Source organism: Lutzomyia longipalpis, chromosome 1, assembly GCF_024334085.1.
Source record: "Lutzomyia longipalpis isolate SR_M1_2022 chromosome 1, ASM2433408v1".
In the NCBI taxonomy this organism is placed as follows: domain Eukaryota; kingdom Metazoa; phylum Arthropoda; class Insecta; order Diptera; family Psychodidae; genus Lutzomyia; species Lutzomyia longipalpis.
In genome coordinates, this window is record NC_074707.1 from 23422963 (window position 1) to 23437361 (window position 14399).

The 14399-nt window shown below is 36.5% G+C and overlaps 4 protein-coding genes across 8 annotated transcripts; 1 reads left to right on the forward strand and 3 right to left on the reverse strand.

The window, feature by feature from the left end:
• Positions 1 to 1586: 1586 nt before the first annotated feature.
• Positions 1587 to 7035, reverse strand: LOC129797294 (uncharacterized). Of its 5 annotated transcripts, XM_055839703.1 has the most exons (4): positions 6961 to 7035; positions 5899 to 5973; positions 3120 to 3314; positions 1587 to 3045 (listed from the first exon to the last, which is right to left on the reverse strand). In XM_055839703.1, exons 3-4 carry the CDS (start codon positions 3180 to 3182, stop codon positions 1774 to 1776), a joined length of 1335 nt encoding a protein of 444 aa, XP_055695678.1. In that variant the 5' UTR covers positions 3183 to 3314; positions 5899 to 5973; positions 6961 to 7035; the 3' UTR covers positions 1587 to 1773. The 5 variants fall into 5 exon arrangements, with proteins under 5 accessions (XP_055695678.1, XP_055695680.1, XP_055695676.1 ...); XM_055839705.1 differs by lacking the exons at positions 5899 to 5973; positions 6961 to 7035 and adding an exon at positions 4826 to 5064; XM_055839701.1 differs by lacking the exons at positions 5899 to 5973; positions 6961 to 7035 and adding an exon at positions 3428 to 5052.
• Positions 7036 to 7553: 518 nt separating this feature from the next.
• LOC129797296 (uncharacterized) lies at positions 7554 to 8496 on the reverse strand. The gene is made up of 3 exons (XM_055839708.1): positions 8381 to 8496; positions 8141 to 8302; positions 7554 to 8076 (listed from the first exon to the last, which is right to left on the reverse strand). The coding sequence occupies exons 1-3, from the start codon at positions 8452 to 8454 to the stop codon at positions 7626 to 7628; spliced, it is 687 nt and encodes a 228-aa protein (XP_055695683.1). The 5' UTR covers positions 8455 to 8496; the 3' UTR covers positions 7554 to 7625.
• A 221-nt stretch (positions 8497 to 8717) lies between these two features.
• Positions 8718 to 12638, forward strand: LOC129797291 (centromere protein J). The gene is made up of 3 exons (XM_055839698.1): positions 8718 to 9240; positions 9307 to 10861; positions 12215 to 12638. The coding sequence occupies exons 1-3, from the start codon at positions 8718 to 8720 to the stop codon at positions 12567 to 12569; spliced, it is 2433 nt and encodes an 810-aa protein (XP_055695673.1). The 3' UTR covers positions 12570 to 12638.
• LOC129797295 (39S ribosomal protein L44, mitochondrial) lies at positions 12567 to 14203 on the reverse strand. The gene is made up of 2 exons (XM_055839707.1): positions 13616 to 14203; positions 12567 to 13531 (listed from the first exon to the last, which is right to left on the reverse strand). The coding sequence occupies exons 1-2, from the start codon at positions 13689 to 13691 to the stop codon at positions 12651 to 12653; spliced, it is 957 nt and encodes a 318-aa protein (XP_055695682.1). The 5' UTR covers positions 13692 to 14203; the 3' UTR covers positions 12567 to 12650.
• Positions 14204 to 14399: the final 196 nt, after the last annotated feature.

The following is a 14399-nucleotide window of genomic DNA, read 5'->3' on the forward strand; positions in this document are numbered from 1 at the left end:
GATGAGAGAGGAAAATTCGTTGCTGCAATGTTAGGAGGATCTTTTGGTACAGTATGTAATTAAATTCCAAATTATGAAATTATGTATACATAAATTAATTTCTGCACTAACTTTTAGGTAATAACCTGGCCATTGATGAGTATTGTGATTGAAAATCTAGGATGGAAATTTGGTGAGTTTAACATAATTATATAAGAGTTATCTACTATTTACCATCGTCTATTCTTCCTCAAAAGGATTCTACATTCCAGCATTAGTGAATTGTGTAATAGGAATATTTTGGTACTTGATTGTGGCAAATGATCCTCAATCACACACGTGGATTACACAAGCAGAGAAGGAATTCATTGATAACTCTTTGGGTAACACTACATCCAAGGAAAAGCTCCCAACACCATTTATAAAGATTCTAACTTCTGTACCCTACATCGCTCTCACGTGTCTTCACTTTGGCCATTTGTGGGGCATGTTCTTCTTTATGACAGCAACTCCGAAATTCATGAATGAAACTCTTAATTTTGATCTGGCAAAATCGGGATTCTTGGCTGCTTTACCATACTTAGGGAATTTCATATTAGCCTTTATTTTTGGCTCAGTAGGTGATGTTGTGCGAAAAAGAGAAATGCTTACAATTACAGCCATGCGAAAATTTTTCACCATATTTTGTGAGTTTCCGCAAAATTTAATGGATAATTTAAACAATTCTAAATTAGTATTTTATTATTTTTTAGCTCACATTTTACCGGGCATATTTTTGGCATCTCTCTGTTTTATACGTGATGCTTATGCCTGTCTCGCAATCATTGTACTCGCACTATCCTCCAATGGAAGCTCCTGCTTAACAAACATGCAAAATTCACTTGATTTAGCCCCTAGGTTTTCTAGTATTCTTTTTGCCATTATGAATGCCATCGGGACAAGCTCAGGTTTTATTTCTCCTGTTCTTGTCACCTACTTCACAGAAGACGGAGTAAGTACAAAATGAATATATTTCCAATCACACACATAATGGATATTATTGCATTTCCTTTTCTCATATTATTTTAATTAGTGAGTATTTTCAGCTTTTACATTTTTTTTATTCTCTTGTTGCAGAATGAATTGTCGAATTGGTGCAAAATATTTATCGTAGGAGCAGTGATTTACATGGCACCAGCACTCATTTTTATGATCTTTGGTTCTGGAAACACACAGTCGTGGAATGAAATAAAGAAATTGGAGTCAGAAAATGAAAAAGATCAAGAAGAGCACCTGAACTTGAAACAGGAACATAAGGGGGAGAAAAATGTTTAGTAAATACATATATATGTAACTCAAGAACTATTTGCAGATATAAATCCTAGCAAAATATAAATGTTTTATGAAAGAAAAAAAAACTATTCATAAACATTTTTTTGTGTTGCGATGCGTTCGTTCATAACGCATGTTCCTCACCGATATGTAGCTTTCTAATATATCCAAGGGGCTTTTCTGTTCCACTTTGTCAATTTTAATAGACGCTCGATCATGTATTTTTCCTTTTGTCGTGCAGCAGAAATCACGAGGTGTACATTAAAGATTCACCACCAACTACTAAAATAAGTGCATGAGCTTCAATGAAACTTTTATTACAAAATACAAAATTTACACCTGCATTCCTAATAAATTTTGCAAAACTACTTCCAAGTTTTTGGAAGTCTTTTATAATAAAGAAGTTCCATTTGCAATTTCTCAGAATATCTGGTTTTTTTCTTATAAAAAAATGTCCTGCTTTGCATTTTTCACAAAAGAGATTCACTTATTGCTGCCATGAGAATATCGGACACCCTTTGGTGGAGGATCATGCGCGGAACTGGAGGATCCATTGTACGAAGGATTTCTTACGCAATAAACGGGGATTTCATCAGAAAATGTTGCCTTCGGCACTGGGATTCTCTGTTGTCTAGCTGCATTTTCCAAAAGAAATTGCCTCAGATGCCTAACATCGGATGGTAATCGTGTCGATCGTTGACGATTGGAGGGAATTTCTTGAACATTTTGGGAATTATGAGGGATTGCTTGGTGAACCACTGCTGGTTGGGGTACAAAATTAGTGCGTGGAATACAGGCAGGTGGATGAAAGGCATAGGTAATTGGTTGATTTGAGTATGGAATTGCTGGTGGATTTTTGGGAACTTCTACGGGGGGTGGATGAGGCAGGTAGCGTTGTGGAACATGAGCATATTGCGGGAAGGGTTCTGCCAGAGGACGCGGAGGTGGATAGACGTATCCACCATCTTCCATGTAAGGCACTTCGGAAACAGGTGCATAATTAGATGGGATTGCTAGGTGATAGGATCTCCGTTGGAGAACTGACTCGTCTGGGCATCCTTCGTAGTATGTTGCAGGAACTGGGTGGTGGTAAGAAACCGATGGACGTACGTACGGATTCGAATGAACAACGTGTGGATAGCTGTATGTTGGTAATATCCGTGAATTCGGCTGTAGTCTGGGAATTTCACTCACTCTCGCATTCTGAGGTGGCGGTGGGGGATACAATGTAGGTACTTCCGGTGGTGGATCCTCCATCAGTCTCATTTGAGGGTATGAATGAACCAAGTACCTCAATGGAACTGGATAATGAACTGGCTGAGGAATGTCTTCAGCATGAGCCGCCTGGTGGATATGACGAGTTTCTCCTGAACTCCTCGGCATCTCCTTACGTGGGATTCTCGAGAGATCCAGAGGAGTTTCTTCACTTGCTACATCATCCTTTAAAGGAATCCTCTTTATTTTCGTGCCCACTTCTTGCAGCATTCTCTTAAGAATGGGCTTGCGAGACAATCTCCGGAGTTTCACTGTCTTATCGTAGTGCTCCTGACTCACTTGATATCTCTTCTTAAGCGGCAAGGATGTTACAATGGATGAACTAACACGGGAATCGCGTTTTGGACGGATCGATGGTAATTCTATGGGAATGTTAAAATGCTTTAGCACTTTTCCATCCTCTCTTAAAGCATCTACGGAGATCACGAATGTTTCATCACCAGTCATTTTTGCACTTTTCCCAATCACTTTCGGCTTTCTCTGGTAATTTTTGCAATTTTCTCTCTTTAATATTAAGTGCATTTGATTTTACTAAAAATTTCTATGCATCTCACCTCATTTGATAGCCTTTTTACTGCGATAATTTTATCAAAGCATCTTTCAGATCTACGTTGCATTTCACTTTTTGCAATTTATGGATCCATTCTTTTGTAAATTTTTGACTTGATTGTCTTAATGAAATCGTTCTGTAGTGCCTTTTGCATAAAGTTCGATTTATAATTCCATCTCTGCATATAGAATCATATTTCCTAGAAGAAGAAGAACATAAGTTAAGATAAAAAATCTCATTTTGTAATTTTACATAAGGAAAAATTTAATAATAAATTACAAAGAAAAAGTGTGAATAATAAATCAGACCCACAGTATATTAAAAAAAGTTGCAAAATTTCACTTTTAGCGCAGTAGTTCCTTCTTGCTTGGTAGCTTATCACTATCTGTCCTGTTAAGTGCTATCGTGCAGAAAATATTAAGTAAAGTTGTCGTGAAAACGTGAAAATGTATTTGAAAATTAAAACCTAAAGATAAGAGTGTATAGCATCAGTAAAAGAACAATAGTCTCAGCATGGACACTGGACATTTTAGTCGTCGTGAAAAAAATATATTTAGTGCATTAAGATACGAAAAACATGCTCAACACAAAAATTATTTAAAGTTTACATAATCATTTTTTGCAGCTATATAAAGAAAACAAAATGTGGATTCTCTTTGATAGGTTTGTAGATTATCCTGCTTCACCAATTTTAAGAAATTAGTTCTTTTATGAATCCTTTGGAGCTTTAATAATTTTTACTGGATTCAAATTGCATATAGGGAAATCTGAGGTAAAAAGATAATTTTTTTGGGCTTTTTTATGGGAGTACGACGTAACTACTTGCAAAATTAGACAGATTAGCACTGTGTAATATTTTTTTCACCCCAGATTTCAATATTACAAGTATATAGCAAGTTAAGTACACAAACAAGGACTTGGTTGACAAAACTGTACGTACACCCAATTATGCAAAATAAACTCGTTTGTATTGCGTGCATGAAATAAAAAATTATCCTTGTAAAATAATCATAGATTGATACATAAATAGGTACTATTTACAGTATTATGAAGTTGTCTTTGCACAATCTATTTTAAAACTTTTAAGTTTTTCATTGTTTTTTTTCTAAAAATACCAAAAAATTGGTCTGACTGACTAACATATTAGGTTTGAAATATTCAATTAATTGGCAAAAAATCACTCTAATTTGATCGGGATCATTAACAAATTAAGTGTTTAATTTTTTTTAAAGAGAAAGAATCCAAAATAAATTTTATTATGAAGATCGTCGTTGCAATTACTTTATCTGAAGGGTAAATTATTTTAAATACCTACTATATTAACAGAAAACATCTGTGCAAATAAATAAATTTTTCTTCACTTTTTAAAACCTTTTTTTATGGAAATCTTCAAGGATTTGATCAACAAGGAAGAGGCCATACAATGAAAATTCTATAATATGCTGAAGCAACGAAAATTATGCTGAATTAATTCACTGTGAAACATTGTTTAAATCAAAGCAAAATAATTTTTTGTGAATAATGTGAATGATGAAAATAATCCAAATACACGATAAATAGAAAAATTCAATACAAATAGTACCATTATGCATTCTATTACATTGAAAAGCAATTTAATAATTAGATATGAAAGAATGTTACATTTTTTCTACATTAAAGCCATTAAAGTCTAAATGAATATGAATTATTTCACGCAAATCCACCCCATACCATTTTTCTCTATACTCATTCACCATCAGTGTCCTCATGAGTTCCAATTGTTTCTAACTGATCCTTTTTTTTCGTAAATTTCGAAAATAAAACTAAATAAATGAAGAGCTTCAATGCCTTTTCACTTGTTCACTTACGTTAAATAAAACGCTTAGTCTAGCACGAAAAAAAATAACTTAATTTTTTTCCCTCGCAACGAACAATGTGCTTAAGTTTAAGTACCGGAAAATGACGATGATGAACCGTACTGTTCGATAGTTTCCTTGCAACTGTCTCAATATGGGAAATAAATGGTGGAGTGACCACATTTTGTATGACTCAAACTCACCTTCTCGGCAGGACTAGGAGAGCAATTTATTAATCAATCGATTGAATATAACAAAGTTTTCTCAATGAAAGTAAACTGCACTGTTATAGGTGTGAAATTGGCAAGATTAAAAGGTGAATTAAACAAAGAACTATGTAAAGCAAAGGATGGAAAATTATTCCAATTCAGAACATACTTCCCAAAGATTTATTTGAATGGCAGATTAATTTAAAAACAAAACTTATATTTAGGATATTTTTATGATAACACGAGCTTTTATAAAAATATATTTCCCTTCGACTATAAATCTATTTTAGTCCAATGCTCCTTATTACATATGCACGCAGTAATAAACACAATAAAAACTTTTCCTTTTAAAATATAATTTTCTTGATGCAATTTCACTCAGAAAATTAATGTAAACTTCTATAAAATTATAATTTTCATTAGAATAATGGAGATGAGTAACGTTGGTAAGCTCCACAATCAAAAGATGAGTCTTAAAGTTTCTCATCAACCCATTGTGCAATACAGTTGTGAATATTTTTTTTTTTTTTTCATCTGACAATCGCAACAAATTGTACCTGGCTGAGGTGAGCTGGGTGAACTATAAATTATAAATTGAATCACACAAGTAGAACGAAAATATCAAATATTCCTTCAATAAAATTTCCTTGCTGATGAAATCACTGACGAGCATTGCGTCCAGAGAAATTTATTGATTTCTTCGAGCGCGGTAAACGTAACATCAAAACATTGCACTCACGGCTAATTAGTCCAATATCCCTGACGTCCAACGCGTCCAATTGCTTCCACCTGTTTTATGTTGCAATTTTCAACCCTTTTTTGAGATGAATGAGAAAAAAAATGTGTGTCAATCGTTAAATGAAATGGAAATTTTTAGAATTTCTGTCTTTTATATCTTGTACAAAACTGAATAAATATTTAAAAGCAAACTAAATAAATTCATGACAAAAATATGTCCTTACTAAATAAATATTTAATAATTTAATAAAATAAGTTTAGATCAATAAAATGTTCCCTTAACTAAATTCTGTATGATTGTTTTTTTTTCGTCTCTGTGCTGCGTTGTGAATGTTTTAAACTTTTGGAAAAAATATGAATATTTTAGAAAGAAACCCAGAGGCAATAGAATAATGTAGAAATAGGGTGAAATTTATATTCTATCTCTAACAATATTGGATAATCTTTGCATCCTTTCTTATGCAAAATGATCATGAACGATTGAAAGCTTGGAGAGCTTTTATGATTCACAGAAAAGCTCTTTCCTTGATAAATATTTTTTTTAGTAAATTCAATTTATGACGCGTTTCCTTTTCATTCTAATAAAATTTAAAAGCTCTTTTTTCGCCAATCTTTAAATATGATTTATTTAAAAATAGACTTTATCTTCCAAATAAATATCTTTATCACTCAATTTTTGTAGAGCCTTCAATAAAGAAAACAACTTGGACAATTTGAACATGTTTTTCTCTTACACGCCTATCTTTATATTCCGTCAAAATATGTTCTGCTCATTACGTTTCTTTTACGCCCACACCTGAAAATTTTTATTTTTTTTAATACCTACCTAAATAATAAATGAATATCAAGGCCACGCACAGCATACAATTCAATTTCTCAGTTTATTTATTTTTTCAATATGATCCTGAATATTTTACCTATAGATATCTTTTTTTTTAAGATTTTACTGCACAAGATCTTATAAGGAAACAGTGATAGTGTTTAAGTAAGGTTTTTACCATACTTATCATTTAACTGTGCTTTGTGTGGCCTCTTACAAAAAAAAGCCAAGAAAATGTCTCACCATAGTCTGAGAGTATTACACTTAAAAACCACGTGGACGAACCCAGAAGGCACTTTGGTAAAAATTAATTGTAAGAAATACTAAAAAAAAATATCAGTGGGAAAAGGTACAAAAAATGTGGCACTGCAACATGTAGAGTGGGTAACTAAACTATTTTTTTTAATCACTCTCAAGAAAATTGACTGAAACCGTCAAATTGGGCGATCTTTTCAGTTGAGCCTGCGCACAGACACGAAAAATTGGCCAACGCGTTAAGTTTATTTTCCATAATATCACCTGTAGAGCTATGTAGTTTATTTTACTTTATCAAATTGCATGTGAGTTTATATATTTGAATAAAATTTTAATTAAAAAAATATATATTTCACTGCCACGAAAAAAAAATTCACTGTGTTTAAAAAATATTTTATAAGATAAATTAAAAGAAAAGTGTTATGGTGCTCTTTTGTAAAAGGGTATTGATGTCATTTTTTGTCTGGATGTTTGTTCCAGATCGAGTTTGCAGAGTGACGACGATTGTAGCTCACAAGAAGGCAAACAAGGAAGATTGAGTGGGTGGGGATTATCATGTGAGAAACCGAAAAGCAACACAATCACTCTTATCACGATACTTTATTAAAGAAGGAAAATATAAAATCCATAAAATCTAACATTCTTACGCACACTCAAATATCTGTCTCCATTGCAAAATTATTGAGATCGACTGCTGATGAGTTATTGTTATCCACTTCCTCTTCATCGTCTGTTGCTTGCTCTGGTGGAAGATCTTTCTGCGGCACAATGAGTTTCTGAAGAATCGTCGGTGGCTGCCAGAGAACAAGAGCCGTACAGGGATTTTCCATTTTATCCAGGAGAACTTTTGGGAGTATTGAATCAGTCATCCCGAGATTCTTCACTTCATCGCACACCGTGATGCGTTGGGCATTTCGCAGCTTTTGCTCCAAATCCCATTGTGTCATGTTTACAAAGTACTGCGACGGTTGTTCGTTCTCCAGTTGCATTTCGGATTCAACCTCGAAATCATTGGAGCTGCTGTGAGATGTGAAGTCGCTGGATATGTGAAGATTATTGAGATGTGCAGCCATCTTCTCCTCCGTCAGTAACTTCTTCGCTGGACTACAAAAGCGATACAAAATTTTACAAATAAAACTCCTCGATAGGATTCTTTAAGAGAACTTACACAGTGGGCTCAATATCTGAACGACGTTTTTGAGACTTTACAGATGAAGGAACCAAGGGAGTTCCTTTGAACTCCATTAAACTCGGGTGGGCAGCATATGTCCATGGATTTGTCCATGCTCCACTTGTTGGTATACCATATGGATATCCTAAAATTGCTCTTCTGCGGGGTAAGAGGAGAATAAATTAATACAATCAAATACATTCAATTGATTCAATATGCAATTTCCATTCACATTACTTTTCTTTTGCACTTTCTGGATTTGTTGAATCATCTGGATACATGATGTTACCGTAAAGTGACATTATCCACATGCACACAATGAATTAAATTGCCTTTTTCGCGAATTTTCCTCGCAAATTAAGCACAAATTGAATTCCACTTCACAAAAATTTCGAGAGTTTTCCTTTGTTTATGTTTACTAAAAGGGAACAATAAGTGAGGTTAAATCCGACAATCTTATTTATTTTTTCAAACGTTTCAAACGGAAGAAGCCGAGCGTTTTGTTTGTTTACACGGAGTGTTGTAGCGTTTTTCCTGTGAAAATCCCGTTTTCCATGATTAAAAGTAATTGTTAATGGACGAGAATGAACTTGAGTCTCCGCGAAAAATACTTGGACGTTTAGAGAAATTGCGGCAATGGCAGGAAGAGCAGGAGAAGACACTCATTGAGAAGCAATGCAAGCAAAGGAAACTTTTGGCACAGGAACAGGATAAATTGTACAAAATGTTAGGACATAGTCAATTCCCGGATGCTGGGAGCAGTGAAAAAGGTGGAATTGATGGAGAATTCATAGAGAGGCTCAGTGGAGAGAATATGATGTCGGCTCTAATTGCCAAATCCAGGCAGGAGGTACAGAAAAGGTCTCCGATTAATAAGAAGCCCTTCTTGAAGCGAGGTGAAGGGCTGACCAGTAGATTTCGCGTGCATCCAGATCACTTTAATCTCAAAAACATCCCAAAATGTAAGAATCCACCCGGAAAGAGGAAGATTAAGCTCACAAATCTTCAGCAAACTGAAGTGCCTGCGAATGTCCAGGAAGTGTTGGATGATAGCGAGAAACCACCAGCTGACGGAGAAGTATCTGCAAATATCTTAGGTAATTCTTTCCCAGGTAAAATGACATAAAATATTTTTAAATAAACATAAAAAAAAATATTTGCAGATCCACAGTGTTGGAAGAAATTGCTGGAAGCTATGAATCTCAATCCGGACAATGCTTCGAGACTCTTTCAGGAATTTGCAAAATTCACACTGAATAATTCGACTGAGAGTTCCAGCAGCAAGAAATCCTGTGACCTTGATAATTTGAGCTTATTTGAGCTGCTAGAAGAGAAGCTCCAAAATTCAAGTCTTTCCTCAAATTCAAGCACTGTTAGGAGACTTCTTAAATACGACGAAAATAAGGAGCAATCAACTAATGATCACTGTCCTCAAGATACAGAGGGCTTCAAAGCCCTGCCACAGTCATCAGACGACGAAGAAACTGAGAACTCCGGCGATGAAGTACAAATAAGGAAGCCCCAAGTGAGATTTTCGGAGCAAGTTGAAGTGAATCAATTGAGCGATACCTCCGACGATGATCAGGATGGCAATATGGTGTCAACTCCTCAGAGATCCCACGACGAGTTCCTGAACTTTAAGTCAAATCTTGAGAAGAAACTATCAAGATTCTCCGATAGCGGATCTGAAGGTGACAGCCGCGAGGATTTACTTGTGAAGCGTAGTGATGAGATCAAGGCACGCCTGAAGGAGCTCGAGGAAGAGATCGACAAGTTTCGCAAACAAAATCATTCCTTGACAAAGGAAAAGCAAATGCACGAGTTGGCAAAAGTTGAATTGGAAAACCGAAGGTTGGAAATGGAGGATCAACTCAATGATGAGCGTATCAAGATGGAAATTTACTTTCACGATGAAAGAATGAAAATTGCCGATGACAAGGCGCGGTACGAGAAGATGCTGAAAGATTTTAAAGTTCCCACCAAGAAGGAAAGGGAGGAAGTGAAGAAGCTCAAAGAACGCGTTGAGGAGCTAGAGAAGGAGCTTAAAGAAAAAATCACAAGACACGGAGCGGCACAGAGTCGGCATAGATCCCAAATTCGTGGTCTTGAGAAAGAGATCAAGGAGCAGGGAAGTGAGATTGAGCAACTCAAAAAAGAGAACCGAAAACTTGAGGCGGAAAATGTCCGTCTCCGACGGCAGAGTAACAACAAAACTCTTCAGGAAATTAAAAGGAATATTGCTAAATTGGCTCCTCCGTCGATTCCTCCTGTTCAGGACACTCATGGGCAGAAGAATAGAAAATCATCTCCAGCAAGACGAAAAGAATCTTCGAAAAGTATGCAAATGGATGAATTCTTTTTCTCCTCTGATTTAGAAAATGAATCTAGCGATGAGGATGTGGCAGAAGAACCCAGAAAACTCGAGATGAAAAGTGAAATGCCCACAGGAATCACTAATGGATCATCCGAAGTCAAGCCGACTCAGCAAGTTGATCTAAAGCGGGAAATTGTTAATTCAGATGGGAGTCGCGATATTTGGTACCCAAATGGGAATCTGAAGAAAATTTCAGCTGATGGAATGCTCATCAGGATGCTTTACTACAACAAGGACATCAAGGAGACGGATTTCAATGCTGGCACTGTCAAATATTACTACGCAGAGAATAATACTTGGCACACGAGTTATCTCGATGGGTTGGAAATCTACGAGTACCCCAAGTAATTTGTGTTTTAGCTGTGATTCTTTCTTCAAAGAAGCACAGCTTCTGTGTACACTCAAAAAGCCAAAGTCGTCAGATCGGGCTCAAACTTGGGATGACCACGAATTAGGGTCCCCACATTCCAAAAAACGTATGCGCCAAAAATTGGTCCGTCCGTCCGGCCGGCCGTCCGTCCGTCCGTCCGTCCGGAACCTTTCGCTTAATTACAAGAGAACGGTGATAGATAGAAACTTGCGGTCAACGGCAAAGTTCATATATTGGGTGGAAGACATCCGATTATGACGTCAGATCCGACCCCCCACCCCCCCGTCTACCATTTTGAATAACCCCCAAATTTTGTTTTCGCTATATCTCAGTCACTATTATAGCTAGAGGGCTGAAATTTTGATATGTTGTAGGGGCTATCAAGACCTTTCCAACGATACCTTATTTTTGAAAATCGGCCAAGCCGTTTAGCTAATATGGCCGCCACAATTTTTCATCGAAAATCGGCCATAACTCGAGAACGGATTGACCGATTTTGATCAACTCGGGCTCAAATGAAAGATATTATTGAGCCCTACAACTGCTCCAAACATTGCAAGTTCGAAAAATGACCGCAAGTGGCGCTAAAATCGAAAACAAAATTTTCGATGAGTTTTCGATGAATATCTCGAGCACGGCTTTATAGATTTGCTTCATATTTTGATATGTTATATTTGGCTATAATATCTTTCATCATGCCAAAAATGAAGAAAATCTATGTAGCCGTTCCGGAGATATCGCGTTTTAAAATTAACATGTCATATCTTGAGTTGCATTAGTCCAACGCCCCGCGAAGCGGGGCGTTTTATATATACACATATAAAAGTAAAGTAAAATATATATATAAATGCATAGATAAAAATTAAATATAGCATGGATGGAACAGTATAAAGCGAAAGAACGGTAAGTAAAACTTACGGGCTGTGATTCTTTCTTTGTCAGTGAAATGTGAAATTGACTGAAAATTGAGGATGGGCAAATTTTGAGCAGAGACTTACTCGTGAGCCGAATCACAGCCAACGCCCTCCACGATTCAGACTCTTCAAAATTTCAGCGCGTTGGCTGTGATTCGGCTCGCGAGTAAGTCTCTGCTCAAAATTTGCCCATCCTCAATTTTCAGTCAATTTCACATTTCACTGACAAAGAAAGAATCACAGCCCGTAAGTTTTACTTACCGTTCTTTCGCTTTATACTGTTCCATCCATGCTATATTTAATTTTTATCTATGCATTTATATATATATTTTACTTTACTTTTATATGTGTATTTTTTTATGTTTCAACCAATTCCCCAATGAGGTTACTAACTTATCTGAATTTCCTTTTAGCGGTGAGACGAAGCATCTCCACAAGGATGGCACGACGGAAATTCACTTCCCCAATGGTGCTGTGCTGACAAAAAAGCCCCAGAATGATGGGGAGATTCACGAGGAGTGGCAATATGTCGACGGGACGCAGATTTGTCGCAAAAACGGTGAGATTATCTACACATTCCCCAATGGACAACGGGAGATCCATAGCAGTGACCACAAGAGACGAGAATATCCGGACGGGACGGTGAAATTCGTCTACAATGATGGTAGCCAAGAGACGCGGTACTCAAATGGGCGCGTTCGCCTCAAAGATCGCAACGGAAAGCTGGTCATGGATTCAGACACCAAGTCTCACAGATGTGATAGCTGAGGTGACATTCTTCCTCTTTAATCTCTAAATATTCTCCGGAATTGTATAAATCTAATCTTTCTTAAGTAACACTTTATCCTTTTACTGGGTATTCGGTGGTGGACATTCCTGGAAGTTGATAGGTTGTCGCCAAGCTTGCGTGTTAAAAATATCCCTTAAGCTGTCTCTGGCAGCCTCCTCTATGGCTATGTCAATATTCTCTCCAAATCCCGTGCCAAGCAATTCGCGATTGCAGTAGATTCCAACGTGATAGGCAGCCAGGATGGTGTTCCTTCCACATTCTCCAATTAAACGTGGCTCTACGTCTCCCAAATTGTTCCTAGAACAGTATTCCGTGAGATATTGCAATGGGTTCTGCACTTGCCAAATCTCTTCTAGATCTTTCTGATTGAGCTGTGTGAACACAAAGTCCCGGACAAATGTGCTTGCCCTCTCAGAGCCACTTGTCTGCTCCAGAGCAGCCACAACAGCTTTGAAAGTATCCGCCAGTGTTGAATTTGTGACAGGAAATTCAGCTGAAAGGATGAGATCTCTTGTACCAATGTGGTTAGAGATGTGAGCAAGGTTTTCCTCCTTCATGAGGTACTCCCTGATGGAAATTCTTCCCTCAAGAGGGATTTTTGGCATTGTACTCTCAATGTATTGATCGAGATATCTCCCTATTAGTTCATCCCCTTCCTGCACCATTTCACGGTTATCCAGCATTCCCACATCTGGCTGTTCTATGCCAACTTCCTTCTGTTTCATTTCTTCCTGAATTATGTAAGAACGATGTGTAAATGCTTGTCGTAGAAGTTTTTCATCAAAATTCTCATGCAGGCGACTTCCAAAGGCAAAGATCTCCGCCTTGTAGTTCCACTCTAAGTGAGATGAACGTGGACGCAGTGGTTCAGGACCTACTTTCTCCCTCCGCCGCCGAAGTTCCTTAAGGGTCGGAGCAACCCAGCGTTTTACATCTCGTCCTAAGAATATTTTTGAGGTTAAGTTTGCATTATTTTATCTAACATTCTTTTATATTGCTTTTTGCTATTTAATTTAATACATACGTATTAGTTTATGACTCTCCGAAGATGCTTGAAGGATCCTGGGGCACAATCGTAGGGAATTTCTCAATAAAAACATCTTTTTGGGGAAATTTTTTTTTTTTTTTTTTTTTTTTTTTTTTTTATTTTAAAGCTTTACGGCCCCAGCCTTTTCAAGCCACAAGGCCAAACGTCATTTGACGTCTACACACAATATACATATACTCTTATATTACTAGTTTGTTTGAATTTGAATTTTTGTCGTTGGTTTAATTTGTTCTGGTTTTGTTTACTCTTATTTAGGATAGAGTATTATCCTGTTCTATAAGGATGTATCATACCATAATAGTATATGGTAAAGTTGTACATTCTTATTGTTACTTATAATATATGAGTGTTTGTTTGTGTTTAAATGTCTATGTTGTTTTCCTTGGTGAACTCGTAGATTTCTATCAATTTGTTTGTCTTGTTCTCTTTGAGTATGCTCTGGAGGTCTGGGGCGTTGGTGATGGATTTGTATTTCCTTCTTGAGATATCATACTTTTTACAGTTTATTATGATGTGATTCGCGTTTTCTTCTGTATTGCAAAGATCGCATTGATCGTTTTCGCTTATTTTGGGGAAATTTGCAAATTAATAAACACACGAGTGGTTCCAATTTTACATTTTGGCGCTAGTGCTGCATTTCCTCCATTTCCTCATTTCCTCTCGGCACTTTTCGCGCCACATTTTTCAAGGGACAAAAACTAATTTGTAGAAAAAAAATTTTTTCTGTGGAAAAAAGTGATTTGTGAAAGACGTGAAAGAT

Bases quoted from the DNA above. Each gene is read 5' to 3' on its own strand.
- LOC129797294 (XM_055839703.1), bottom strand. From the start codon at position 3,182: ATGCAACGTAGATCTGAAAGATGCTTTGATAAAATTATCGCAGTAAAA. The intron at 3,046-3,119 runs GTGAGATGCATA...AAAAATTACCAG, and splicing joins TAAAAAGGCTATCAAATGAG to AGAAAGCCGAAAGTGATTGG.
- LOC129797296 (XM_055839708.1), bottom strand. From the start codon at position 8,454: ATGTGGATAATGTCACTTTACGGTAACATCATGTATCCAGATGATTCA. The intron at 8,303-8,380 runs GTAATGTGAATG...CTTACCCCGCAG, and splicing joins CCAGAAAGTGCAAAAGAAAA to AAGAGCAATTTTAGGATATC. The intron at 8,077-8,140 runs GTAAGTTCTCTT...TCGCTTTTGTAG, and splicing joins TCAGATATTGAGCCCACTGT to TCCAGCGAAGAAGTTACTGA.
- LOC129797291 (XM_055839698.1), top strand. From the start codon at position 8,718: ATGGACGAGAATGAACTTGAGTCTCCGCGAAAAATACTTGGACGTTTA. The intron at 9,241-9,306 runs GTAATTCTTTCC...AAATATTTGCAG, and splicing joins AGTATCTGCAAATATCTTAG to ATCCACAGTGTTGGAAGAAA. The intron at 10,862-12,214 runs GTAATTTGTGTT...ATTTCCTTTTAG, and splicing joins GAAATCTACGAGTACCCCAA to CGGTGAGACGAAGCATCTCC.
- LOC129797295 (XM_055839707.1), bottom strand. From the start codon at position 13,691: ATGTTTTTATTGAGAAATTCCCTACGATTGTGCCCCAGGATCCTTCAA. The intron at 13,532-13,615 runs GTATGTATTAAA...AAATATTCTTAG, and splicing joins GGAGAGTCATAAACTAATAC to GACGAGATGTAAAACGCTGG.